This window comes from Amborella trichopoda, chromosome 11 (genome assembly GCF_054954075.1).
Source record: "Amborella trichopoda isolate Santa Cruz 75 chromosome 11, AtrichopodaSantaCruz75HAP2 v2.0, whole genome shotgun sequence".
In the NCBI taxonomy this organism is placed as follows: Eukaryota; Viridiplantae; Streptophyta; class Magnoliopsida; order Amborellales; family Amborellaceae; genus Amborella; species Amborella trichopoda.
The window spans coordinates 4,079,475-4,106,750 of NC_142346.1; the positions used below are offsets into that span (position 1 = coordinate 4,079,475).

A 27,276-nucleotide genomic window follows, 5' to 3' on the forward strand; every position below is an offset into this window, starting at 1 on the left:
TTTTAGGATAAAAGTGTCGGCCTTCTCTCATCCGTGCAAATGCTAGCCTTTTCTCTTGTATCACATCCATAGGAAACCCCTTCTCTTCCTTAATGAGGAGGAAATGAAAATGCTTTTTCTCTCTCAAAATTCAGAGAAGCTCAAACCCCGTCCATGGCAAGAGAAGATCAAGCCCCATCCATGACAAGCATTAGGCGACATCTTTGTAAGCCCAATGCCCTTTCTCTATCTACAAAACGAACATTTTTCTCTCATACCACACCTATAAAAAACCCTTCTCTTCTTGATTAAGAGCACTTTTATTTTCGCTCTCTAAAAAAACAGACAAGCTCAACCACCATCCCAAACTCTGAAACAATCTTTCTGCACCTGAATTCCTCATCTTCTCTGAAATCGGCCCACCACTTTCCAGTAAACTAAAGCCCCATGACTCTTTTCAATCGTTGGATGCAAGAAATTCTTGGGATGGTTACTCAGCAAAAGATCCACTATCTGCCTGGCCTCCCACTAACCCCTGCTTCAGCTCCTGAAAGCCCTGTTCCTCTGCAAATCCCGTGAGCAATTGGAGGTCGGCGTCGAGCCCCAAGACCGCATTTCCATTGAAGCAGCGCACTGTGTCACTTGCGAGCAATGTCATGATCCCCTCCGATATTTGCGAGAGTGCACCCTTCAAGGTCCTGCTGAGCATTTCGAGTGGGAGCACCTGGCCCATGGTCAAAACTACGGGATCAACATGCCCCGTTTTAGATCACAATTTTGTAAGTGAGAACCTCAAGTTGCAGGTTCTCCATATTGTATGGAAGCCAATCTTTTTACTGATGCGAGGGATACAACAAAATCTTTTGGATTGGGAAGACAATTTTGAATGGGTAGAATGCAAATTTGCTTTTAGTATGTTCACACCATCCAAACAATCCAGCAGACTAATAAAAAAAGATGATAATATTTTTTAATGAATGATGAATAAATCTTGCCATTTTTTTCAATGTGAAAGTTTTTTTGTTTGACATCCAAACTGGCCCTAGATGATTGTTTTGAAGAAACAAAACTTAAATTTTGAGGTTTCTTAGATCTAACCCTTAAAAAATTAGACAGTCTTTATTCAATTCTCCAGGTTTTTTTTTTTAGTACATAGAGAGTTTATTGTAGTATTTTTTTTTTAATGGTTTACGTACAGACCTTAAAGTTTTAGGTAAAATACAAAATGCACTGCTCATAGGCAGAAATTACAAAGAAAGTCGTTTAACCCAACTTTTTTTATTTTTGTACAATTGGGCCTTGATCAACCCCAATTTTGATTTTCTTTTGTATTTTTTTCATTAGTAGGGCAGTGCCCTAAGCTTTAACTCACTGCCTTATTAATGAAATAGCTCACAAAAAAGTTAATATATATATATATATATATATATCGGATTGACTAAGGGGCAATTTTTTAAAAAATAAAAAATATGGGTTGACCAGCCTTCTTTATAATTTCTGCATATAAGTGAAACATTTCGTATTTTACCTAAAATTTTGAGATCCGTATGTAAATCACTATTTTTTTTATTGAGATTATTCTATGGGTTGTAGAGATTATACCCCCGAAATTTGAGATCTATAAAGTATCCCTAGCATGTATTTTACCCCAAGGAGTAAATAGATAGCATACTTCTTTCTTTTTTTTTTTGGGTAAGTAAGTGGGGAAAAAGCCCCCTACACGTTTTTTATTAATAAAAATTTTAAAAAAAAATAGTTCATTATATTACAGCCCTATAATAAAACAGATACGTCAAATCATGAAAAATATAAAATAAAATCTGGTGGTTGAAAACTCCAAATAATAACTCCAGAAGCACTCTTAACCAGGGCATCAGCTATCATATTGGCCTCGTGAGATTGACCATATACGAGTTGAATGTCTACTCTGACAGTTAGACCATTGAAAGTCTTTTCGAGAGTAAATAGTTACTCTCTAATTCTAGCTCCTCACCCTCGTGTTTGGTGTTAACACCCTTTATGTCTGGTATTGACATTGCCGTATAATTAGACCGTGGCAAAAAGGAGGACAACCGTTGAAAGTCTTTTCAAGAGTAAATAGTTACTCTCTAATTCTAGCTCCTCACCCTCGTGTTTGGTGTTAACACCCTTTAGGTCTGGTATTGACATTGCCGTATAATTCGACCGTGGCAAAAAGGAGGACACTTGAGATGGGGCTACTAGTTGTAATTTTTGGTGCATAAAAAATAAAAAATAAATAAATTGTTTCCAATAGGTAAAAATAATGTTTACAAGTAATTTCCCTATATTGTACCATGCATCATATTTATTAAGTATATTTTTTCTTCAAGTGCAGTTTCTATAACGATGCAACCTTAAACAATAGGCACACCTTAAAATTTTATCATATCATGTAAGTTTGTTATAAAATTTTTTTAGTATTATTTTAAAAGTATCGATCCTTTAGGACCGGTTCCCACCTATGTATGTAGGACCCAAAAGAATCACCTTTAAAATTGATATGGATCTCTAAAAAAGTTATCACATGAAGGTGGGACTTCACTTTTCTAGAGATCCGTGTCAATTTTAATGGTGATCCTTTGAGTATATACATAGGTGAAGGAGGGTCCTATAGGATCATTTTTCGTATCTTAAAAACTATTTTCATACTTAATTAGAAATTTTTAAATTTCAAAAATGGTGAAAATCAAGTAGATCTATAAATATATGAAAATCTCGAAAATGGACGGTCTAGATAATGTGTTGCAAAATGCATTATTCCTGGAACTCAAATTTTTTTTTTTTTCTATATTTATACATCTCAATGTCTAGATGACCGATTAGAAAGTTTTTTCAACACTAAAACAACATTTCCAATAGATTTAGCAACCTTATATAAACTTTGCCCTTTTTATTTTTAAGTGAAGTTAGCTAAATTTATCCATCACATAGTAGAGACGGAAACTATTCAAACATTATCCTCTCCCTCTCTCCTCTCTCTATATATATTTATTCATACATATTGTGTCTCTCTTCACAAGAGTATCGATTTATCTCTCTCACCCTACAGTCTCTCTCCCCTCTCTCTGTATGTAAGACCCCAACCTGCATTTCTCTCTCCTAAAACTAAAAACTAAACCCCAAAAAACACTGCAAATGAATCCAGAATCCGAGCAAATCCACCATGAAAACTCCACCCCTGAAGAAACCCTAACTCACAGCAGGTTCACAGGAGGCACAGAGAACAGTTGGTGCAGAGCAGTAATGGGAGGAACAGGGATTACAGCCCTCTCTCTTCTTCTCTCTAAACCTATGGACCCGACCATTATACAAGAAACCCTGCAAACGATCATGACCCAAAGCCCTCTTCTTCGACACAAGTTAGTATGGGAGAGCAACTCCAAAAACCCATCGTTTTCTCTCTCTTCAAACCCATCTCCCAATTTCGAAATCATCGATACTTCTCCGACTCTGAAGCTCTTAGGAGTGCTTTCAGACCAAACGCATTTGGGGAATTTCATTGGAGATGCATTTCACTGTCTTTTGGAGCATGAATTGAACAGAAACTCATGGTGTGATGGGTTAAATGAAAAACCAATGAATATGTTCTTTGTTACTCTGTATTTTCTTGGTGGCTCTCACTCCATTCTCTCTCTAAGATTGCACACTGCAATTTGTGACAGAGCATCAGCTGTTTGTATACTTAGAAAGATTTTGAGATTGGTTTATGAGAGAGAAAGTGGGGTTATTGGAGCTTCTGAAACAGGGGATGTAGTTCATGAAGGGATAGAGGATTTGATTCCAAAAGGGAAAGCTGATAAACCATTTTGGGCTCATGGTATTGATCTTTTGGGTTATTCATTGGGATCAAAGAGATTAACAAATATACAGTTTCAGGAAACCAAATTGCCTCGTAGTTCTCAGATGATCAGATTGCAGATGGGTTATGAAGAAACAGGGCGTCTTTTGGCTGTAAGTCGGCTGTTTCTCTCTCAAAAAATGAGGAATTTAATGAATTCTTCGATTTTATCGATTTAATCCATGACAAAAACAAAAAAGAGACCCAAATTCGTTTCTCTCTCTCTAAGCTATGTATTCGATTGCTTCTGTTTTTTGGGTTTCACTTTTAAATGGGTTTTTTCTCTTTCTAGGACAAGTGATGAACTCTGTTCAGTTGAATTAGTAATGTGAACTTGGATGCATGAAGCTTTTTAAGTTTTTTTGGCTTTTTTAATGGCAGGAATGTAGAAGAAAGGGAGTGAAGCTTTGTGGAGCCATAGCTGCAGCTGGTTTGATGGCGGTTTCTCTCTCTAAACAGCTTCACAATCAGTGTGAGAATTATGCTATTGTTACTCTGATTGATTGCAGAAAGATGCTGGAACCTGCTCTACATGATGACAATCTCGGTAAGCTCGCTCCCTCTCTCTCTCTCTCTCTGCAACACTCTTTCAACCAGTTCTTCACAAAGGGTTTTGTGGAGAGCCTCTCTCTTAACTGGTTATTCATGATACTGATGTGGGCTACTCTCTCTCTCCACCTGTTCTTCACCAGTACTCTCTTCGCAAACGGTTTTGCACAATACGGTTTTTTACATTATTATTGTTATCAACCTTCCTAAAAAACGCCGGGAGCCTATGGGTGTAGGCCGTGTTTGAAAATTCGAACCGGACTCGGAAGCCGGTCCAGGGGCGGGTTCCGAGTCACTGAAAAACCAGCCCGTTAGATCAGCCTAACTTTGGCATGCCTCCGCTGGTCAAAAAATTATTTAAAAATAAAAAATATAAAAAATATTGAAATGTATATTTAAAATAGAGCAATGATCCAATGCAACGGTTGTATCATAATATAATACGTCACCTCTAAAAAATCATGTTTGTAGCATATGTACACACTCTCTTCATCTCAATAATCAATAACCCACTATCTCTTCATCTCAATAATCAATAACCCAGCCCCCCCCCCAAAAATCAATTTTTTCTTTTTTAACATTGTTCATCTAATGATAATAAATGCATCTAAAAAATTTGGAAATGAAAAAATCATTCTAAGGCCTAGATTTAAGCATCTCACCAAAATAAACGGTCCATGTTAATTGGGCTACAAAAATACTTTCTTGATTGTGTTTTCAATTTTTTAAAATTGTTTTTATTATTCATTAGAATGAAAAGAGTATATATGTCAAAATTAGGATCAAACAAATGGCCATAAGATGGTTTTTAAAGGTTGTTGCATCATATTACCATACAACGGTTGCATGAAATCATTATTTTTTAAAATATGATTAAACAAAGCACGTCCAAATGACCTTGAAAATAAAACTAAAAAAACAGATTTAAAAAAAAATACATCGATGCTTAGGGGTATTTTTGAAGTTTTCTTAAAAAAATGAAAAAAAGTAAAAATAAGTATTTATAGCTGAAACACTTTCCAATCTTTGCAAAAATGATAAAATAAATATTTAAAAGCTAATTATAAATAAATCTATTAATTTTTTGGGGTTTTATATAATTTTTTTTTAATGTTTTTTTTTAATCCTTGGCTAGATCCTCAAACCGGCCAAAACCAAAACCGGCTGGTGGCCAGTTGAACCGGCCAACACTTTCGCTCTAACCGGCTAGTTCCAATTTGAACAGGTCAATATTGCATTCACGGGTCTTGATTACCTTCCACTTTGGTGTAGGCTGCCCAGCACCTAAGCTTAAGTTCAAAAGGGGCCAATGGTGTTTAGTAATCCTATTATAGATACAAATTTTGTAAAAAAAAAATTTAGATATAAATTTTGTAAAAAAAAAATTTAGATACAAATTTTGTAAAAAAAAGATAATATTTGCATATCCATGATTTTTACAAGGGTACAGTTGGCATATAGATGCATCCGTAGCGGTCGAGGTAAGTGCACCTTCAAATTTTACCACGGTATATAATTTTGATATAAAATGTTTTTCGGATTATCTCAAAATCTATTTTTATATCTAATTATAGAACTTTAAATTTCAAAAATAGTTAAAATCAAGTAGATCTATAAATATATGAAAATCTTGAAAATGGATTGTGTAGATAATATGTTGCAAAATACATTATTTTTGGGACTTAAAATCTTTTTTATTTTTCAAAGCCATACAACTCGATGTTGGAGATGATCAATCAAAGGGTTTTTCAACATTAAAACTACCTTTTCCCATGGATTTTTTAGCGCCATTCATAGTTCTACATTATAAGGTAGCATCCTTATATAAACTTTGTAATTCTATTTTGGATACAAATTTTATACGGTAAAAAAAAATTGCATATCCATGATTTTTACAATTCAAATAAAAAAAACACTAAGACTACGGACCAATGGTTATTTTTTCACGTAGTGCGCGTAGTGCACCATACCGAATGCTTTTTCAATCAATTATTGTTATGCACAATCTCTCCCAAGTCTCACATTTAATTAACAATGATTATTGCGTAGAATCCCTGTCTCGTTCTGAGGGCTTTCTCGTGATAAAACGCGAGAAAAACGTACGATTTTCTGTTCTGTGTCTTCTGCGTGTTTTGGCATCGTTACCCTTAAAAGGGGGAAGGAGCATTTTGATGTTTAGGTGAAGAAGCAACGGAGGCATCGCCTTTTTTCGTGCCTCTTTTGTCCCACCACCGCCAACCATTAAATAACGTAACGTTGGGGAAGTGGCAGAACCGTCGTTTTTAGTTGCAATAGATGTTCCACTCAATATGGAAATACCACTGTCTCTATGCGCCAAAGCCCGCATATGATTGTAGAAAATCCGATTCAACCTTTCTAACCTCACGAGTCCCCCAAGGTCAAAAAAATGTTAAAAAATATAAAAAAAAACTACGAATTCAAATGAAGTTGAAAATTAATAAAAAAAAATAGATTTTAACGAATCGATTTTTTAATTAAAGTGAGTGTTAATGACAAAAACAATTTTAAATCTTTATCATAATGTAAAGAATATTAAAAAATACATTACAAACTAATTTTACTATTTTTGAGAATTTATATATATTTTTCTAAATTTTTTTTAAAATACCTGTCTATCACAAAAATCGAAACAAGCCAGTTCCGATCTAACCGGACGGTTAGCGGTTAGATTGCCCAAGTTTTCTAATGGTAGAAACGCCGGCCTCTTAATAACTTCACTTTTTTTAGATGGATTTTAAGACTTAATTTTTAGGACCCGGTTTCTATGTGGCCAAGCCCGCTTATGTAGACCGCTTTACACTTTCTGGACCGCATATGTAGAAATGTGGTCGAGCCCGCATTAACCAATGTCTGCTCTCCCACTCTTTCTTTGTAGGCATCGAAATAGGAAGAAAGCGCAATCCTTCGTGTACTCCTAGGCGCTCTCTCTCTCTCTCTCTCTTCCCCTTAGAAGTGATCGCTCGCATCCTATGTACACTCTCTCTCTCTAACCGAGAATGATTATTGTTGATATGTTGGGTGCAGGTTTACAAAAATAATCCTTGCAAAAACTTGTAGAGCGAGCCTGAAATATTGTGGCCATAGTGTTCGCAAGAAGTTCAAGCTCATACAGCCCGGCCCTAGTCCTCCAAGAGCCGGAGCTGGGGCCGGGTAAAATAAAATAAAAATAAAGAAAAAAAAGAAAGAAAAGACAGGATGGTTGGGCCAAGCCGAGCAGCTAAACATAATAACAATGGTGTTAATGTCATTATGTTTAGCTTAATATAATCCATGCAGTTAGGAGAATCATTAAAAATGTTTGAAACCTACCTACCTGACAATGGAGTTAAATGTTATTATGTTTAGCTTAATATGGTCCATGCAGTTAGGAGAATCATTAAAAATGTTTGAATGTGCTAGAGTGAGAGAACTTGTGCAGTATGCTCCCCACCGGAGCAAAAACAAAAACCATATGCTCCCTCAGGCAAATGACTAACTCAGTATGATTTCTTTTATTTGAAAATTTTGGAGCCACTCCAAAGAATCAGAAGCGTATTTTATTCAAAGACGAAAGAGAATTTTGAGTATTTAAACATATGCATCAGACCATCCAAAATTTGGATATTCCCTTTGCAATTTAAGGCTGTTATTTTTTCAAGCAGATCAATTGGGTCATGTTCATGCTTTTGTTTTCTTCCTTTCGGTTCTTTTTTAGGTTGGTCACCAGGATTTGGACAAGTCACACAAGTTATCCAATGGAAACTGTATCCATGCCTGTTCGAAATGCGAATTATAGGATTCAATGCCATGGAAATGAGAATGACAAACATTTTTTCTAAAGATATGGGCAAAATAGAAGTTTAACTCCTGAAGAGAGTCTCAACTAATTAATTTTATTGCTTTTATCGAGAGGGAGACTAGGTGTCCAAAATTTTAATCTAAAAACATGACATGCTCCTATGGAGCAAATTGTACATTTGCCCTCTCAAAACTAAAGAAAAAAAAAAGAAAAAGAGAATAACATGGTCAATTTTACATTTGCCCTCTCAAACTTGGCTATTATTCATGCGTCAGTCTTCTCATGTCAAAGGTACGCATCCCGCAAGCATTGATACAATATTTTTATTAAAAAAAGATGTTTCTTATTTTATTAAAAAATAAAAAATAAGCCTTGACTAATTTTATTATACACATTTGACCACGTTATTCTCGTTTTTTTTAACATGACATGAACTTAGCCGAGTTGCTGGGACTCAACCGAATAACTCGCCTTAGCCAAAGTCCGAGTACCTTGGCCGAATCGATTGTTTGAACCTTGCATGAAAGTTCGATGGGTCAGGAAATGGAAATTTACATTCCAACATGTTTTGCTTGATCCCCCTTAATAACCTGTAATGTAAACATAATATGCATCCGTGATGATCAAAAGCCGGTGGCCATCAAAGGATATCTTGTAGGCATACATAAACAAACTATTTTAGAAAACACAAAAGAGCAAAACTATAATTAGAATTATGAGAAAAACATGAAATATAAACACCAAGGCCACTATTCATGAATACTCATATCTAACCCTTTAAAATAGACACATCTTGTAGGCCTATTTCATTATAAAAATAGTTTAATGTCACCTAAACCTACTTTTCATTTTATCTAGATGATGTCTAGATGTATTGGAGAGGTTAATTTTGGTGTTGGTATTTAATCCATGTGTTAACTAATGTAGCAAGAAAGAAAATTCACGTTTGCCTCTCGTCTTATGGTTGGTACGAGGTTCATATCTCATTATACCATGGCCCTAGATAGATGAGGTGGTCTCATGGTGTCAAGGTACCATAATATGGCGTCTAGAGTTATATTCCTATAAAAGTAAGAAATTTAACACTTATGTTTCAGGATTCTATCACTCTGCGATCATGAACACAATCTCCATAAATGGCGAAGAAGATCTATGGCAACTTGCTAATCGATTCAAGGAGGCACTAAATGGCACGATTTCGCGTAATAAGCATTTTACAGATATGTCTGATGTTAACTATCTCATGTGTAAGGCAATCTCATGTCCTGCTTTCACTCCCTATTCTTCTTTGAGGACCTCTTTCATGGTTGTGTTTGAAGACACATTGATGGATGATACACAAGATCTGCAGGAGGAATTAGGGGTGCTAGACTATGTTGGTTGCTCTTCTGTTCATGGAGTGGGGCCATCCATTGCTGTTTTCGACACGGTAAGAAATGGCCAACTCGATTGTGCTTGCGTTTATCCTTCGCCTCTTCATTCAAGAAAGCAGATGCACGGATTGATCGAAAACATGAAGAACATCCTTACTGGTGCCAGTGGTTGATCTTACCTCCATGTTAATTTCTTTATCTAGAATCCTTTGCTCTTTCTTTTTCATCCACCCGTCTTTGATTCTCTTTCTGATGTTTTTATTACTGTTGCTCTTGTGGTTCCATGAAGAGTGAGCAACAGCTATCCGAAACTGAGAGTCATTATGATCATTAACATGGTTAAGAGCCATGTAGATCCATTAACATAGTTGAGAGATATAAATCTCTAGATTTTCAAGATGGCTGTTTAAGATAGATCTACACCGGAAATGCTTGTGTTTAGGTTGATACCTTGATCTTTTTTTTTTTTTTGGTGAGTCAGTGGCGAGAGGGCCCCTACCCTTGGTAGGAATTGAGGAATTGAGCATAGGACGTAGCATTGCAAATCGTCAAGTGTTAACCAATTAAACCCTGGCTCTTTAAATTGATATTTTAATTTGGGTACTGACTGTTATATTTTTAGTTTTGAAAAATACTTATGACTATTTCAAAAGGGAGTAGAGCCTACCTTCAAATAATGTCGAGAAATGTGATTTCAATAGTGAAAATATTTTTGATAGTACTAAAATATATTTTCATCTTTATTTATAAAGTTTAAAGCTTAAAAAATAGTGTAGATAAAGAGATCTATGAAAACTTGAAAATCTTGAAAATTGACTGTCCAAAAATGCATTATGAAATATATTATTTCCAAAACTTGAAATCTATTTTTTTTTTCTCATATCCATGCATCTTGATGTCGAGATGATCAATTTAAGGATATTTGGGCATCAAAGCAACCTCTTCTAGTTAAATATTTGAGATATGCTCTAATTTGATTGTTTAAAGCTTCGGCTCTATATAAACTTTTCCCATTTCAAAATAATATCTCTTATTTCTTAATGTTTTGGAAAGAGTAAAGACTTGAGAGAGTTACCTTATTAATAGTTGAGCGGTAATAATGGTGAATTAAGTATAATAATGTCATACTCACTATTATAGTATCTAACTACTGGTTAATTATCTTATGGTAACTCATGGTGAAGATACGTCAACATAATATACGTAAGAGTTAAGTATAATAGTGACTATTTGGTTAGTGTATAAACACTTGGACAAATTGGTTTATAATATATAACGTTTGTAACTCTTATGCTTTATAAAAAGTCTAAAAAGACCTACAAAAGTCTTTGGACTAATTTATAAATAATAAGATAAGTCGTTGTCTTAATGAGGCATACTATTTCTTTATAGATAGCGACCTATTCCATCTTGTTTTACACAAAGAAGCAACATTAATTTTTATAGGAGTTTTATGAGAACTTTCTCGCTCTAAAAGTGGCAACTGCATTGCTCTAGATCTTGAAATATTTGTGCATTTTTATTGGCAAGATTGATATCTTGCAATATTTGTACATTTGTATTGGCTTGATTGCTTCCTCATCCTTTGCTGCCATGTATCCTGAGTAAAATTATGCCCGGTAAAACTTAAATGGACACTGATGCTTATTAATAATGGGCAAACGTTGTCTTGAGAAAGCGATTTATCGTGCCTAGGATCAAAGAGATTGAACCCCATTTTATTTTCTTTCATATCCTATTCTTGCCTTGTTTCACCCCTCAATTTCCAAAACTGATTTGCTTGGTCACCGAATTGCAACACTATGTAGCAGGATTGGATCCCACCACTAACCTACCCAAACAAAACAAATAAACTGAAAAAATGATTTCGGTCAAAATGAAACCAAGTTTTTAATATTTGGAAAGCCTTGCAAGAATTAGCATAAGTTCTAGATTTTGAACATGGTCAATTGTTAGTCGAAGACTCTCTATGCCTATTTAACAAGGTTTCAAATAATATTGATCCAGGTCAAAATCGGCAGATTCAAATCGAAAATCGTGGTGGGTGAAAGGTCCCCTAATATATCGATAACACTCCTTTTATAATATATTGAGAACTGACCCTTTATAACATATCGAGAACTGGCCCTTTAGAATATATCGAGAATTGACCGACTCCCTTGTAAAAGCTGGCATTTTATAATATATCGAGAACTGACCCTTTATAATATATCGAGAACTAGCCGATTTCTTGTGAAAGCTAGCCCTTTATAATATATCGAGAACTGGCCGACTCCCTTGTGAAAGCTTCCCTAATATATCAAGAACCAGTTGACTCCATTCTGGCCGACTCCCTTGTGAAAGCTTCCTTAATATATCAAGAACTGGTTGACTCCATTCTCCCATAATATATCGAGAACTAACCGACTCCTTTTATAACACAAGAACTAGCTAACTTCCCTAATATATTGAGAACTAGCCTTTAATATATTGAGAACTAGCCGACTCCCTTTATAACACAATTCTCCCCTGATATATCGAGAACTAGTCGACTCTCTTTATAACACAAGAACTGGCTAGCTCCCCTAATATATTGAAAACTAGCCCTTAATATATCGAGAACTAGCCGACTCTCTTTATAACACAAGAACTGACTAACTCCCGTAATATATTGAGAACTAGCCCTTGATATATCGAGAACTAGCCGACTCCCTTTATAACACAAGAACCAGCTAACTCCATTCACCCCTAATATTAACATAAGAACTGGCTAACTCCATTCTCCCCTCTAATATTACCATTATCCTCTAATTAAGATTGTATATTAGAACATTGGATAACTTATTTAAATATAATTACTCAAATAATTAAGTACCCAACTTACATGATGCAATGAATATAAAAAAAAAACAAGAAAAGACAAGCATGACAAACCAACCCATAATATACACAAATATTAATAAAAAAGCATTGGAACACACAAAGTTGATCATGACATTGCATTTAATTGCTTCCAAAGTGAAAAACCTAATGTTAAGATGGGATGCGATTAGATTTATGTGAACTTATAGGACAAAAAATTAAAAAAAGAAAAAGAAAAATTAGTATACCAAAGTGTGAATTTGAATGTTGTCAAACTTCACATAAAGGAGAGAACACCTCCATAGGTCTAATGAATAACTAAAAATTAGGTCATGATAGATATATGAATTAATGCAAACTTTCGAAAAAAAATATTTATAAAATAATAAAAAATAATTATAAAAATTATTGTTGAATGGTAATGATATAAAAAAGCATGAGAAGGTCATAAACAAGTAAGTTCTTTCTTTCTAAATTATACTCTCTCCCCCAATACTCCTCCTTTTCTTCTCCCTCTCTACGTACCTCCCTATCTCTCATGTCCTCTATCCCCTCTCCCTCCCATTTCTTTCTCTCTCCATATTTTTTTTAACTCGTTAATTTAGTTATTAGATTAAAAGATTTTGTAACTCATTAATTTAGTTATTAGATTAAAAAAATACTTATTTAAGATAAATATTATAGCTTCTAAAAAAATATTGGATTAGGATAAAAAAATCCATCTAGATCTTCTCTTAAAAAAGAGATATTTTCTAAAATATATCCCTTTCAATAGATCAAAGATCACTGTAGAAAAACCAACTGCCCCAATAAATGGAGTGGAGTCTTGGGCCACCACATTTTCTCACTCAAAAAAAAAATCGCAGTAATGTTTACTTTGAATTATTTGAGTTGTAGCGATTCACTTAGAAAGATCACCAAAAAATTCAAAATGAGGTTGTATTTGAATTTTTTGGGCTAAGGTTTTTTGTTATTTACAATTATTTATGCCTATTTACAGTAAAAGGAAAAAAATGAAAATCACAATTTTATTTTCATAACAATTACTTTGTGATTTAAACAGTAGAACATCGAGTAACTTTTTAATGTGACTGATTACTTAAGCTATATTGATTGGAAATTGGAACTTTCTCTACGAAAATTTACTATTACGGTGGCATTCTCTTTTAAAAGTTATGGTTTCTTTGTTAAGATTGACTTTTGTAGGGGAATTCTCCATTAGAGCTTAGGCGTTGCCTTGTTTACTATTGTTAAGGCTTTAAATTTTAGTGGATTTAAATATCTTTTTTAAAAAAATTTAAAAGCGTAACTGGTTTTGCAGTATGATGAATTACTATTTTTTTAAGACCATAGTATGGTTGTGTTATTGATTTTGCAGTATAATGAATTACTTATTAGTGGGAGAGCCAAAATGCATTTGGAGTTTCATCCTTATTGATTTTGCAGTATAATGAATTACTTATTAGTGGGAGAGCCAAAATGCATTTGGAGTTTCATCCTTCTCTTTAAATCATGTTTCACATATTTTTTTAGGTGCTAGATCTTTCTTATTTGCTCTGTCTCTCTCTTGGTGTATGGCAAATGCCTTTTCTTATGTATTCAAGTGATATCAGCAGGTAGGTTATGGGGCCAATAAAGAAGAGTCCTAGAGACAAATGCTCACTATACACCTGGCTAAAGAAGATTTTGAATACTACTAGTACCATCTAGAGAGAGAACTACAAGAAATATGTGTACTGGCTCAATATGGTTTAGAAGACTAATGTACAATATTTGGATATTTTGTTGTCGAGTTTCACTCGATCTGTAGATGATGAAACAATTGGGCATTTTTTCAGACCAAGTAGCAGCTTTGGAGGAGAAGATTGAAGGCATTTTAACTAACTTCGAGCTCAGATTCTCATTGTCATCTTTCTTTTCTTTGCTTGTATTGTGTTTTGTGAATAACCATTGTATATCCTATACAACTTCCAAATATTAATGAAATGGGAATGTTTTGCCACTTGTTTGCTTACTATCTCTACTTCTTTTTTTCTTTTTTTCTTTTTTTTCCAAATATTAAGTGCTCATTGTCAATGACTTCGGTCCAATCTAAAATGTCCAATGACAATATGTAGAGGGAGAGAGCATCCACACTCATGATACTTGAAGGTGGAGGCTAAGATATACACATCAAATTTCAACATGTAATTCTCATTCTCTGTGGTTAGACTGGCACCGCTACACGAAAAAATTGCTAGTGCCAGCCCACAAAGAGGTTGCTCTATACAAAAACCCGCAAAGGGGTTCAAAAAATGCTTTGTATCCAAAATATAAATAAAAAGTTTAGATATAAAAAATGGGGAACCAACCATATGCTAAAAAACGTGCTAAAAAAAATCCCATGTTTGTTGTCTTGTGTTGCTCCTCTTTAACGAGAACATCGGATGCTGAGCTGGGCTCTCCCGATAAGTTACTCCATAACAAGAGTGGGACTCATACACAAGGGTCGGATCAAAATGTTGTAGTTGCATCAAACTGCATGTAAAGGGTAAAAAATCATCACCAAACAATATATAATACGTTATCACTAAGAGGTTCCAAATGTGAGGGCCAAAATAAATCATTGATATATATAAAAGAAATGATTATATGAAACAAAATATATTTAACTAACTTGCTTGTATGTCATTGAGAAGAGTACCATAATAGTACAAGCTTACCTAAAAGGCACCACTATAATCTTGAATCATAGCATTTGAGGACTGACCCGTGGTCATAGCATCTATCGCTGAAATCTATTAAGTTAAAAAACAAAATAACTTGTCATACAAGTGGTGAGAGTAAGAAAAAAAGTAGATAAAAAGGGCATAAGGTAATCAATATTTATAAAATAATCAATATTTATAAAATAATCAATATTTTACCCCTGCAAGGTGTGAATCACTACTTTTTAACAATGAACAAGCGCGTGAACTATGTCCTACTTTGTTGCACATATGACATGTGACCAGCTTATACGGCTTTTTTTCTGATGGTGCTTTAATTCTTATGGTTGAAGGGCGGCCTTTTGTTATTACCAACAATGGATATAATATCACATGTTGAACAATCTTAGATTATTTCTGTCGTAGCTACTCCCATGTTACTTTCATTGCCTATAGTGTAAACTTGTGTTGCATTTTCACTACTTTCCTCATGATAGCTCTTTGCCTCAATTCTTGAAATCCTAACAACACCACATCAAAAAGACATGTAGATTTTGCCCCAATCTTTACAATGTTAACTGCTTCGTGACTTAAATAGTTGAATCGTGAGAATTAAGAATACATGGAATTTCCCATCACTCATTTTTATGCGCATTTAATAAAGCCCCTTTTTGGCATTATTTATCCATTGCCTCAAAATGTATTGGGATGGGATTTCTTGAACATACTCACGATGCAAAATGGCTAACATATGTCTACAAAGATACCTAGAAAACTCAAACATTTTACAGCTACAAGTTGTTTCGATTTTGGAGACATCAAATATAACTATATATTCTTTGCTATTTTTTTCATATGTGGTCAACTAGTATGTGTTGATTGACCCATCCTCCCCAATTTTATTTACCACAATTGATATCACTTCATCCAGTTCTTTTTGAAACTTAAGGAACATTGTCCTGGTATAAGCATCTGCTGCTTGTTTTTCCATAGGTAGTCTTGTGTTCAAAGTTGGTATAGAATAAGAAGTGAGATGATCTAAATAGGATTCATCGTTCTACCGGTGATCAAGAGTTTCTTCATATTTAAGAACAAATTCTTGCAGAGTAGTTTGAGAGTTAAAAAACCTATGAAAAAAAATGGTTCATACTTTCACTTCGCTGGGTAGTAGAGCAATTTGCCAAGAATGTACCATGCAAGTAGACCGGTATCCATTGATGTCAAATATCATATAATGATGCTAACCAGTTATTTTCCTTCAGCTCATTCTTATCAATAACCAATCCCCAAGAACTCTTGAACTCTTCAATTCTTTCGGTCCAATTAATACAATTGAAGAACTCTTACAAAAGTATAATGTTTTGCACAAATGCTACCCAACTTCTCATTGACCTTTTTTAAGATATGCCATTTGCAAAATCTATGGACAGCGTTCGGGAATACACAAGCAATAGCTCATTGCATGGCCTTGTCTTGATCTGTAATTATTGTAATTGGATGTTTGTCATGCATTGTTGAGAGCCATGTCCCAAATAGCCAAACAAATGACGATTCGGTTTCATCTCCTAAAAGTGCACACCCAAATAAAGTAGAATTTGTACGGTGGTTAATTCTAGTAAAAAGGGGCTAAAGGCATTATAAACCTATTAGTCTTATAGGTTGTATAAAAAATCACCACATCCCCAAAACATTGATATGCATTCCTTGACCTAACATCAACCCAAAAAATATTTACTAAATGGTCATCGTCAGTTATATCAATTGCATAAAAGAATGTAGGATTTTCGCTTTGTACGCGCTTTAAATAATTTAAGAACAATTGAGCATCATTGTCAAGACTTTTCTTTTTAAGCTTTCTAATCTTATTTCTACAATCACGATCCATTAGGCCTCAATCACAGTCTCCACCAGATTCTATTCTAAAGACATTCATAATCCTTTTAGTAGGAATCCCGGCTTTATGAAAAGTATCTATAATACTTCTCTTACATTCAGAAACAACCCGATACGATCGGAGACAACGAACCTTGCTTGGGCTCACAAATTCATGATTGTGGTCTCTCTCAAACCGTGTAACAATCCACTTATCAATATCTTTTTCACATATTTTCATTATTGCTTTGCAACCAACACTTGTGTCTGATACCTTCTGATTGGATTTTTCAATATCAACTTTCCTTGAACGAAATCCTTCTCTTGAATATAAAAATCTACGAGAGCGCACGACCCCGTCATGTTGTGTTTTTCTTTATTTCCCATGCGCATGCTAAATCCCATTCGCCTCGCATATTCATTATATAATAATTTTGCTTCTTCTTCATATGAAAATTCCATACCCGCAAATGGTTCACAACCAATATTTCCTTCATTTGCATTGGGGCTTCCCATTCTTCCATTTTCATCTTCCTCACTGCAAGTGTTTATAATACTGACCTCCTTAGAATCATCATTATTGCTCCCTTTTACATGTGATTCCATCGGTGCATGTGGACTTTTTTAGGTGTCTGTTGTCATTCAAATGATTGGTCAACACGAACAAATAAATATTAGTCAGACTTCAACACGAACAAAAAAGCTAACCAATTTTGAAGCACTCATTACCTGGATATCACTATCAATTTCTTCATCATTAGAACCATACCATAAGGGATGATCCTCAATGGTTGCCTCCATGGTTAGGAGAAAATCTTAAAGCATTTTTGGTGTTTCTTTCTAGATCAGCAGCATGGAATGAGAATGACACAATGAAGTGTAATAGAAAAATTTAGACTTTAGAGACAATTGGTTGATCTACGGTGATCCATAAGGATCCTATACAAAAGGTTTGGCAAAGTCCCATAGGATCATTACTCCTTAAAAGATATTTGATTATATAATATATTAATTATATAGCTTCCAAAAAAGTTATTGGTTTTGAGATTAAAAATAAATAAAAATATTTTGACTATATAATATATCAATCATATAGCTTCATGAATTTAAGATTAAAAACAAAATAAAAATAAAATGAGACCATTTATCTTGACGATTACATGAAATTTAAGTGGCTACTAATAAATCACTCTAACCTTGAATCCACATAAATTTAAGATCACGAATACATTTGAATTGATTTGGGTAGGGGTGCGCCAGGCCCGTGCTGTAGTGCAACGCATGAGCGACGCTTGAGGTGCCCACCAGCAAGCTGGTGTAGTGGCCCCTCCCCCACTGAAAAATTAATTTAATATCGTGTGGTCCGATGGACCACGTATCAGATATTAAACTGATAAGAACAGATACTACACTTGATCTTAGCCAAAAGGCCGAGAAAGGTATGCTTTTACTTCTCGACCGGACCGCATTTTATGGTGCTCCTTTCTATGTCCCCATGTCTCTCTGGACGATGTGGGGCTAAACACTTGCTAAGTGTTCCTTTTTCCCCTCATCAAATGAAAGCTAATTGTATTATTTTTATCTTATAACCATGTGTATAGTAGTATACAATTAAGGCCCTATTTTCTCCCTGTACGACTCTTTATTGGCATAATAGTCTCTCTCTTATTACCAAGTATATAGTATTATAGATTTAAGGTTGTATTTTCTCTCTCTATGACTTTTTCGAGTACTAGCTGGATTATGTGTGTTGCATCTAAAAATAGAATAAGAAATCACGACTTCTTCTTCTTCTTCTTCGACTCTATATAAACTTTTTCCTTATTTAAAAGTGCCAATAAAAATTTATTTCTTCGACTCTATATAAACTTTTTCCTTATTTAAAAGTGCCAATAAAAATTTATTTCTCTTTCTTCTTCTTCTTCGACTCTATATAAACTTTTTCCTTATTTAAAAGTGCCAATAAAAATTTATTTCTCTTGAAAATAAAAATTAGTGCTGATTGGTCACAAATGGAATTATAGAGCACATAAATTCATAACTTTTTTTCAAAAGAATTTTAGTTTTTAGTGATGAGTCACATATCAAAAAAGTTTTTAAAATCTAAGATGAAAAGCTTAAAAATGTATAACTAAACCATAATATAGGAGTAAATAACAAATAGTAATAATCCTATAATCATACTTATAATTGCTAACAATTATTAATATTATTAAAAACTCAATTTAGAAAATAAAAAATCGAAATAGATGAACAATAACATACGCTAAGCACGGAATTGGAACATACCTTCTTATTATCTTTTTACTCAATTTCCCATATATGCTCAAATATTTACCATAAATTGAATATCACTAGTCAATTAAAAAAAAAACTATAATGCAAAAAACTATTAACAATAGTGAATCAAGGAAAAAAATAAACAAAGCAAAAATCCAATAAGAGAAAGAAAAATACGGGTTAAGAAGTATCTAGTATGAGTACATACATTTTCTTAAACCCTATGTATAATATTTAGATTGTATTTAGTTTCAAATATTTGAGAATTTATAATAAAATTTAAAATTTATTGTAATTTTAGAAAATAATTTTTAAGAAAATTAAAATTACTAAATTATAAAAATAAAGGTATTATTTAATAGTGCTAATAAAAAATATTTTGTGAAAAGAAAAATTAATGTTGATAACGTTAAAAATTCTTTAAAAGTTGCACAAAAATTCATAATTTATTTTCAAAAGAATTTTAGTTTTTAGTGATGAGTCTTATATAAAAAACAATGTTATTTATTTAAAACTTTTAAAATCCATGATAAAAAAATAAAAAGCTTAAAAATGTATAATTAAACCATAATATAGGATATAAATAACAAATATTATGGTAATAATCCTACAATAATACTTATAATTACTAATGATTATGAATATTATTACAAACTCAATTTAGAAAATAAAAAATAAAAAATAGATGAACAATAACATATGCTAAGCAAGGATTACTCAAATTCCCTTATATGCTCAAAATTTCCACTAAATACCACTCATCAATAAAAAAAACCATAAAAAAGTAAATAAAAACTATAATGCACAAAACCATAATAATGTAGTATAGATATAGAAATACAAACTTGTCTATATAGAAGATAACAGGAATAGAAATAACTCACAAATGCCTAGACTACACTTACACTTACCACGCATTTTGTGATATATTTTGGTTCCTTATGTACCAATCCCACGTAGATATTAATAAGAAATTTACAAAAGGCACGTAGAATCAATTTTGAGAGGGAAAATTTATTGTATATATTTTAGAGAAAGTGACAAAAAAATTATTTTATTTTTAAGATTTAAAAATAATCTATGATATTTCGTAGTCTACATTCAAGTCTCACTTTTTAAGCCATATAATGCATATAAATTTCAGTTTTGTTTTAGACGTTTGATTAAACTGAAATTTGGGTTATCAAATATTTCACACCATAAAGTATTTGTAAAAAATATATAGTACGTAATTGAATAACTAAAAATAACCAAATACCTTTACAACATTAAGGGATATTTTGATAATTTTATTTACATTTTAAAGTTTCTTCAAGTGCATGATGACAGGAAGTATATGCAGTCCAAATTTGAGCTTAAACTGATCCAAATAAAAATTAAAAAAATTAAAAAATATTCCCCTTGGATTTAGCTTGAAACAGGTGAACCATATAAATCTCATGTGTAATCTTTCATTTATTTATTTGAATTTTTTTCATGTTTTTCCACTCATATACACCTACATAAAAGTATTTGATCTTTTGTCTTATATAAGTGGTGTATCTGCATAATTGCGAGAGGGCTCGAAGTGGTGCGCCCAACATCCCTGTGATGCCTCCAAAACTACTTTATACGGGTGTGGTTTATATAAAGTTGAGGCCCTAAGTCATCAAAGTAAGACGCACCTTCAAATAACGTCGAAAATATGATTTTTCATTACCAAAAGTATCAATGATGGCCTGAAAATTTATTTTCATATCTTCTATATGTAAAATATGAGGAGCTTCGTGAGGAAGTGGCACTCAAGAAATTCATCTCAGCCTTGGAGTTACGCTGGGATAAACAATAATGAAAAAAAAAAAAAATTAGGTTTGGATGGACGCTGGAAAAAAGAAGTAGTTAGGTTTGGATGGACGCTGGCCACGTTTCCTTGCCAAATTCAAGAAATTGGGGCAAATTCTAATTTTCTAAGATGGGCAATGAAAAACTTACATGAAAGACTCGTAACAAATAAATGTATAACATACCAGTATTTTATGGTCCATTGGCTACATGATTCCTTATCTAAAAGTTTTATTAAAAATTTTAATTTTAAAATTTTCATTTTAATTAGATATTTATTATATTTAGATTAAAAAAGATACTAAAAGTCTTTTACCTTAAGTCCTAGATATACAATATGTTATCTAGGAACACATTACAACGTAAACTTCATGGATGACATATCAAACGTCATCCCTCTAAAAAGCTTTTTTATTTTCCTTCCTACGTATCCCTATAATCTAGCCAAAAGACCTATAGTTCTCTGACCTAATCATTTATGTTATTTAGGTTATGTGAGCATCTCTAAACAATCAAATTAGAGCCTACGTCAAAAATATCATTAGAAGATATTATTTTGATGTCCAAATATCTTCAAATTGATCATCTCGACATCAAGATGCATGCACTCAAAAAAAAATGGATTTCAAGTTTTGGAAATAGTGTGTCTCATAAGGCATTTAGATCAAATTTTATAGATCTGCTCGAGTTACACTATTTTTTATGCTTTAAATTTTATAGCTAAAGATGAAAATATGATTTAAGGCTATCACAAAACTTTCCAGTATTGAAACCGTATTTTTCGACACTATATAAAGGTGGGCTCTAATTTGATTGTTTAGAGCCTCATCTATATACAAACGGCAGCCTTAATAAAATATTTCATTAGTTTTAATTTCATAAATTATATGAAATAAACACCTTATAAAATAGAATTTTGACTTGGAGAATGAAACACCGAATTAGTTTTAATAAATGCATCAATATTTTATTTAAAGGTAAAAATTTTTATATAAAAGGCTAGATTTTTAACAAATCATAATTAAAATATTATTATTTTATTAACACATCTTTGAAATGCAAAATTCTTAAATATTTAATTAATAAAGCAAACTTAGTTCACCATTAAGTATAAATTAAAATATGTAATAAACTAGCTTATTTATAATATACAAAATTGTAAGAAATTAATGTCAATGTTATCTTTTTATTTTAAAAACATTTAAAAAATGTTCTTAACAGTTTCTAATTTTACACATAGATCACATTTTTTTTTTTTTTTTCTTCTCAAAATGCCATTGGTTTGGATTTACAAATCCCAAGACTACTACTTATTTCAGAGACTACTAATTTCATTTTAATAAAACTTTTAAAATTTTCTAGTTTTTGTGTTTAATAAATTAAGAAACATTTTAATAAGGGTTTTGTTAGGTTACACCACTTGTGGTGTAGACCCTAAAGTGCTCAACATTTTTAGGCATTTAGATACCATTATCCTACATTATACTAACTTTTTTGTTTACGGGTATTTTAAGTAGGGTGCAGTTTGTATATAGCTAAGCTCTAAACAATCAAAATTAGAGCCTACCTTCAAATAGTGTAGAGAAATGTAGTTTCATTACTAGAAATATTTGTGATAGCTTTAAAATATATTTTCATATTTATTTATAAAGTTTAAAGCTTCAAAAATAGTATAAATCGACAGATCTATAAAAACTTGAAAATCTTGAAAATTGATGGTCTAAAAATGTGTTACAAAATACACTATTTCCAAAACTTGAAATCTAATTTTTTCTTATGTCCATGCATCTTGATTTCGAGAGACGAGCAATTTGAAGATATTTGGGGATCAAAACAACATCTTCTAATGAAATTATTGAGGTAGGCTCAAATTTGATTGTTTAGAGCCTCGACTCTAAGTAAACTTTTCTCTTTAAGTAATTAGTTAAGCGTAAACTAGAAATTCTTAATAAAAACAAAATCATTTATTAACAATAGTGGACAATGACATCACCGATATGGTGTGTGACATCACCCACAAGATGCATAAATTGTTTTTAACTACTAATAGAATGTCACTATTTTTTTTATAAAAATATAAATTCTACCTTTCTAAATGACCAAAAATGCCCCTACTTGAAAAATTTTGTATTACAATTCAAGAGTATTTTAGTGTTAAAAAATGTTGAGCATTTTAAAGATCTACACCACCAAGTGGTAACAGGGTTTTGTTAAGCTACACCACTTGTGCTCAACATTTTTAGACATTTAGATATAGCAACTTTTTGTTTAGGGGTATTTTAAGTAAGGGTGCGGTTTATATAGAGCCTAGGCTCTAAACAATCAAATTAGAGCCTACCTCAATAATTTCATTAGAAGATGTTGTTTTGATCCCTAAATATCTTCAAATTGATCGTATCGACTCTTAAAATTGATTGTTTAGAGCCTCAGCTCTATATAAACTTTTCCATATATATATATATATATATATATATATATATATATATATATATATATATATACAAAATAGATTTTGCTGAAAAATATACCATTTTTTGTCAAAGGAAGTAATTTTACTTCCTTAGAGAGAACCAATATAAGTTTAACAGAAAAATAGTGGGTTTAATAGGAAAAACAGAGAAGAGCAGTTTAAAGAGAGAATTAAATTATGCACTTTTGAAAGAAAGGAGGTTGTGGGGTTTAATGCACAGAGAGAGAAAAAATTTTATGCCAAAATTACATCTTATAATAAAATTTGAGGATGCACCTTATGTTGTTGTTTTAAGGTTACAACCTTAGTCTTATCATAAAGTTAGTGTAAATTAAGCAAATTTATAAACACTTGAAAACTTACGGTCTAGATAATGCATTACAAGATGCACTTAAAATCTATTTTTTTCACGTCCATAAACTTGAGCCATACATGATTGAATTGAGTGTTTTTGACATTGAAACTGTTAGCGTAAGGATATTTATATTGATATACATCATTATGAATACATACTAGTATGAATATATAGATATTTATATTGATATACATCATTATGAATACATACCAGTATGAATATATAGATATTTATATTGATATACATCATTATGAATACATACCAGTATGAATATGTATATATATGGGTATATATCTTTTAATAAGATTTGGTGTCTCTTGATTATGATAAGATTAGTTAGTAATTATCAATACCTGTTGGTGTCTCTGAAGTACTACGAAATTCTAACATGGTATCAGAACCATAGACTTCTCAACTAGAAATTTCATTTCATTTCCAGTAAACCTTAGATCTGTCGAGTCGTATTTTGACTCTCAGATCTGAGCCCCTCGACCTCAGATCTGAGGCACAGGTGTGTCTCAGATCTAGAAATTTCATTCTACTTCCACTAAACCTTAAATCTGTCGAGTCGTGTTTCGACTCTCTGCCCAGTCGTGTTTCGACTCTCTGCCGAGTCATGTTTCGACCTTCCAAGCTGATCTATCGAGTCGTGTTTCGACTCTCTGAGATTCCGTGGAGAGGGTCACTTGGTAGCTAGATTGCCGCGGATTGCTACTGAAACAACCAACATTGATTGATGGCATCTATATGCATTCTGGCCTGCTGATTTGCTGTTGTTTGTTCAGTGGTTAAGGATCGATCTACTCAAATGTTGTGTGGTTAAGGATCGATCTACTCAAATTCGTTGTCAAAACATGTCTTGTATCACCCATTTAACTTTCGTTTCCACTCAGATATTTTCTTTCTAGATTCTTCAAGTATTGGGTATTGAGTATTAAAACAGGTCTCGAAGTTTTGTTTGCACTGGCGTTGCTCTGTCTTTTGCATTGTCGTCTCTCTCAAACATATGTTGCATCACTGTCTTTTGATACCTTGCATCGTCATACTTCTGTTGCAAATTTCTGTTGCATCATCATCTTCATACCTTGCAAATTTTTGTTGCACCGTCAAACCTCTATTGCAAAACTTCGGTTGCATCAATATCCCATCATCGCTTGCAAGCAATGCAAACTTCTGTTGTTTCCCTTGCATTGACTTGAGACAATGCAAACTTCTGTTGCTTCCAAGCATTAATAACCCATCCTTTGCCTTAAACTTCTGATCTTCTGCAATACCTTCCAAGATCTCTTGCACGCAGGTGCTTGCTCTTTAAAAATAATAATAATAATAATAATATTATTATGGAGCTCATTAATTCGGTTCCATCTTCTGTGGGATTTGTAATAAGGGCTGACCCCACCTAGTGGCTTGGACTTTTTGTTAAAGTACTTTGACTTGAGCTCTTAAAATCTCTATCAACGAAGTGTGTTTTAAGATAGGAGAAATGGTGAACGAGTTAGAGAGGGAAAGTTACTCTTTTGGAGAAAAAAAAAAAAAACCCACTAAATTGATTTTCTTTTATGATTAAGTTTTTCATTACTCGATTCTATCTGATGATCGAGTTATCTGTTACTTGATTCCGAATGTTTCGAAGGCTTGTTTGTCTGTTGTTGATTAAGTTTTTAGTTACTCAATCCGTCTGTTTCTGAGGTTGTCTATCGATCTATTCCTGAGGCTTGCCGCTTTCTATGGTTGTTGTTCAAGCAATTTGAGCATGTTGATCTGCCACTGCTTTTGTTTGTTGTTTAGGTAATCTGAGCATGAAAACCACTGTTTCTATCGATCACTCTACATACTTAAAGACTTCAAGATCCAACTCGTTTGTTTTTGCAACTTAGTACTGGTCAAATTCCAGCTGTTTTGTATTAGAGCATCTTGAGTTTAAGGGAGAGTGTTAGCATATAAAATCTATATTGATATAGATCATTATGAATACATATAATTTATTAGTGAACCATATCTCCAGAGATTGTGAAAGATGTTCCACTAGAAATATTATTGTTATTGCTTCGACTCAAATTCCCCAAAAAGTGGACCCCACTCTAAGAGCTCCAAATAAATCAAGTACTCCACAACAACGAAAGTACTTTTTTATTCTTTCATATACTAGGTGATTCCACTTGGAAAAGAAGATGTTCCATACTAACGGATTCAGGTCCATAACCATGGGTTCCAATGCACAAGATCTTGTAGCACTTATCAATGAGGCCCTATCAATTAGTATATGAATGGGTATATATCTGTTAATAAGATTATGTGTCTCTTGATTATGATAAAATTAATTAGTAATTATCAATAACTGTTGATATCTATCCAGAACTGTTATTAGCTGTATATTTATACAGGGTCTTGTATATTCTTTATCAATTTAATATAGAGAGTTCTCTGGAGTATTATGAAATTCTAACAGAAACAATCTCTTCTAGTGAATTTTTGAGGTGTGCCTTAATTTGATTGTTTAAGGCCTCAACCTTACATAACTATTTTCTTTTTTTAATTAACAAATCTGACTACAAGTAGTGTTTTTCACTTACTAATGCTCATCCAAATTTAGCTAGCAAGGACATGTTGTGGCTATATGCAACGTACCGTTGTACTTTCACCCTCTAAGCTGGGCTGTCACGCAAAGGAACCGTAACCCGACATCAATGGAAAGCCGCTAATCTTGAAACCATCCCAAATACTACTAAAATTTTAATACATCAATTAATCACTTTAGGTCACTTACTTAAAAACGGTTGGGTCGATACCAAATCAACTTGGAAATCGGTCACCCCGTATCGATTATGTCAATATATAAGAAATCGTCCAGATTTAGAAGAGAATCGACAACTCGCTATAATAAAACGGTGTTTTACTACATTAAAAATGCCGTTTTGTTACAGTAAAAACGCCAATTCACCGATCCGAACCTATTCGTGATCGGTTCATTGTTTTTGCAAGTATCTTTTCACCGGTTCACTATTTTTTTTCCACAGTAAAGTGGCATTCCAGACCACTGATTCATCGATCCAAACCTGTTTTTGAATGCCCAATTTTAGTTACCATCCATTTTTTTAAATCACTGCTTTAGGTCAAGGAAAATTTTTAAATAAGTGTGAGGCTCTAAACAATCAAATTAGGGCGCACATCAAAATTTTTACTAGAAGAGGTTGCTTTGATGCCCAAATATCATCAAATTGATCATCTCGACCTAAGATACATGGACATGAGAACAAAATGGATTTCGAGTTTTGGAAATAGTGCATCTTGTAATTCATTTTTGGACCGTAAATTTCAAGATTTTCAGGTTTTCATATCAATCTACAATGTTTTTGAAGCTTTAAATTTTATAATTAGAGATGAAAATATA

General features: G+C 32.9%; 1 protein-coding gene, 1 long non-coding RNA gene and 1 other non-coding gene across 3 annotated transcripts; 1 reads left to right on the forward strand and 2 right to left on the reverse strand.

Moving 5' to 3' along the window:
- The first annotated feature begins 3,015 nt into the window (after positions 1 to 3,015).
- Positions 3,016 to 9,956, forward strand: LOC18441257 (GATA zinc finger protein). The gene is made up of 3 exons (XM_006851376.4): positions 3,016 to 3,951; positions 4,220 to 4,385; positions 9,284 to 9,956. The coding sequence occupies exons 1-3, from the start codon at positions 3,136 to 3,138 to the stop codon at positions 9,730 to 9,732; spliced, it is 1,431 nt and encodes a 476-aa protein (XP_006851439.2). The 5' UTR covers positions 3,016 to 3,135; the 3' UTR covers positions 9,733 to 9,956.
- A 6,191-nt stretch (positions 9,957 to 16,147) lies between these two features.
- Positions 16,148 to 18,396, reverse strand: LOC148779682 (uncharacterized). Its single transcript, XR_016043620.1, has 2 exons — positions 17,689 to 18,396; positions 16,148 to 17,591 (listed from the first exon to the last, which is right to left on the reverse strand). It is a non-coding gene; the product is annotated as an uncharacterized LOC148779682 (long non-coding RNA).
- Positions 18,206 to 18,402, reverse strand: LOC148779683 (U2 spliceosomal RNA). The gene has a single exon (XR_016045117.1). It is a non-coding gene; the product is annotated as a U2 spliceosomal RNA (small nuclear RNA).
- Between the last annotated feature and the right edge of the window lie 8,874 nt (positions 18,403 to 27,276).

Excerpts from the sequence above, each read along its gene's own strand:
- LOC18441257 (XM_006851376.4), top strand. The coding sequence starts at position 3,136 with ATGAATCCAGAATCCGAGCAAATCCACCATGAAAACTCCACCCCTGAA. Across the intron at positions 3,952-4,219 it reads AAACAGGGCGTCTTTTGGCT|GAATGTAGAAGAAAGGGAGT; the intron begins GTAAGTCGGCTG and ends TTTTAATGGCAG. Across the intron at positions 4,386-9,283 it reads TCTACATGATGACAATCTCG|GATTCTATCACTCTGCGATC; the intron begins GTAAGCTCGCTC and ends CTTATGTTTCAG.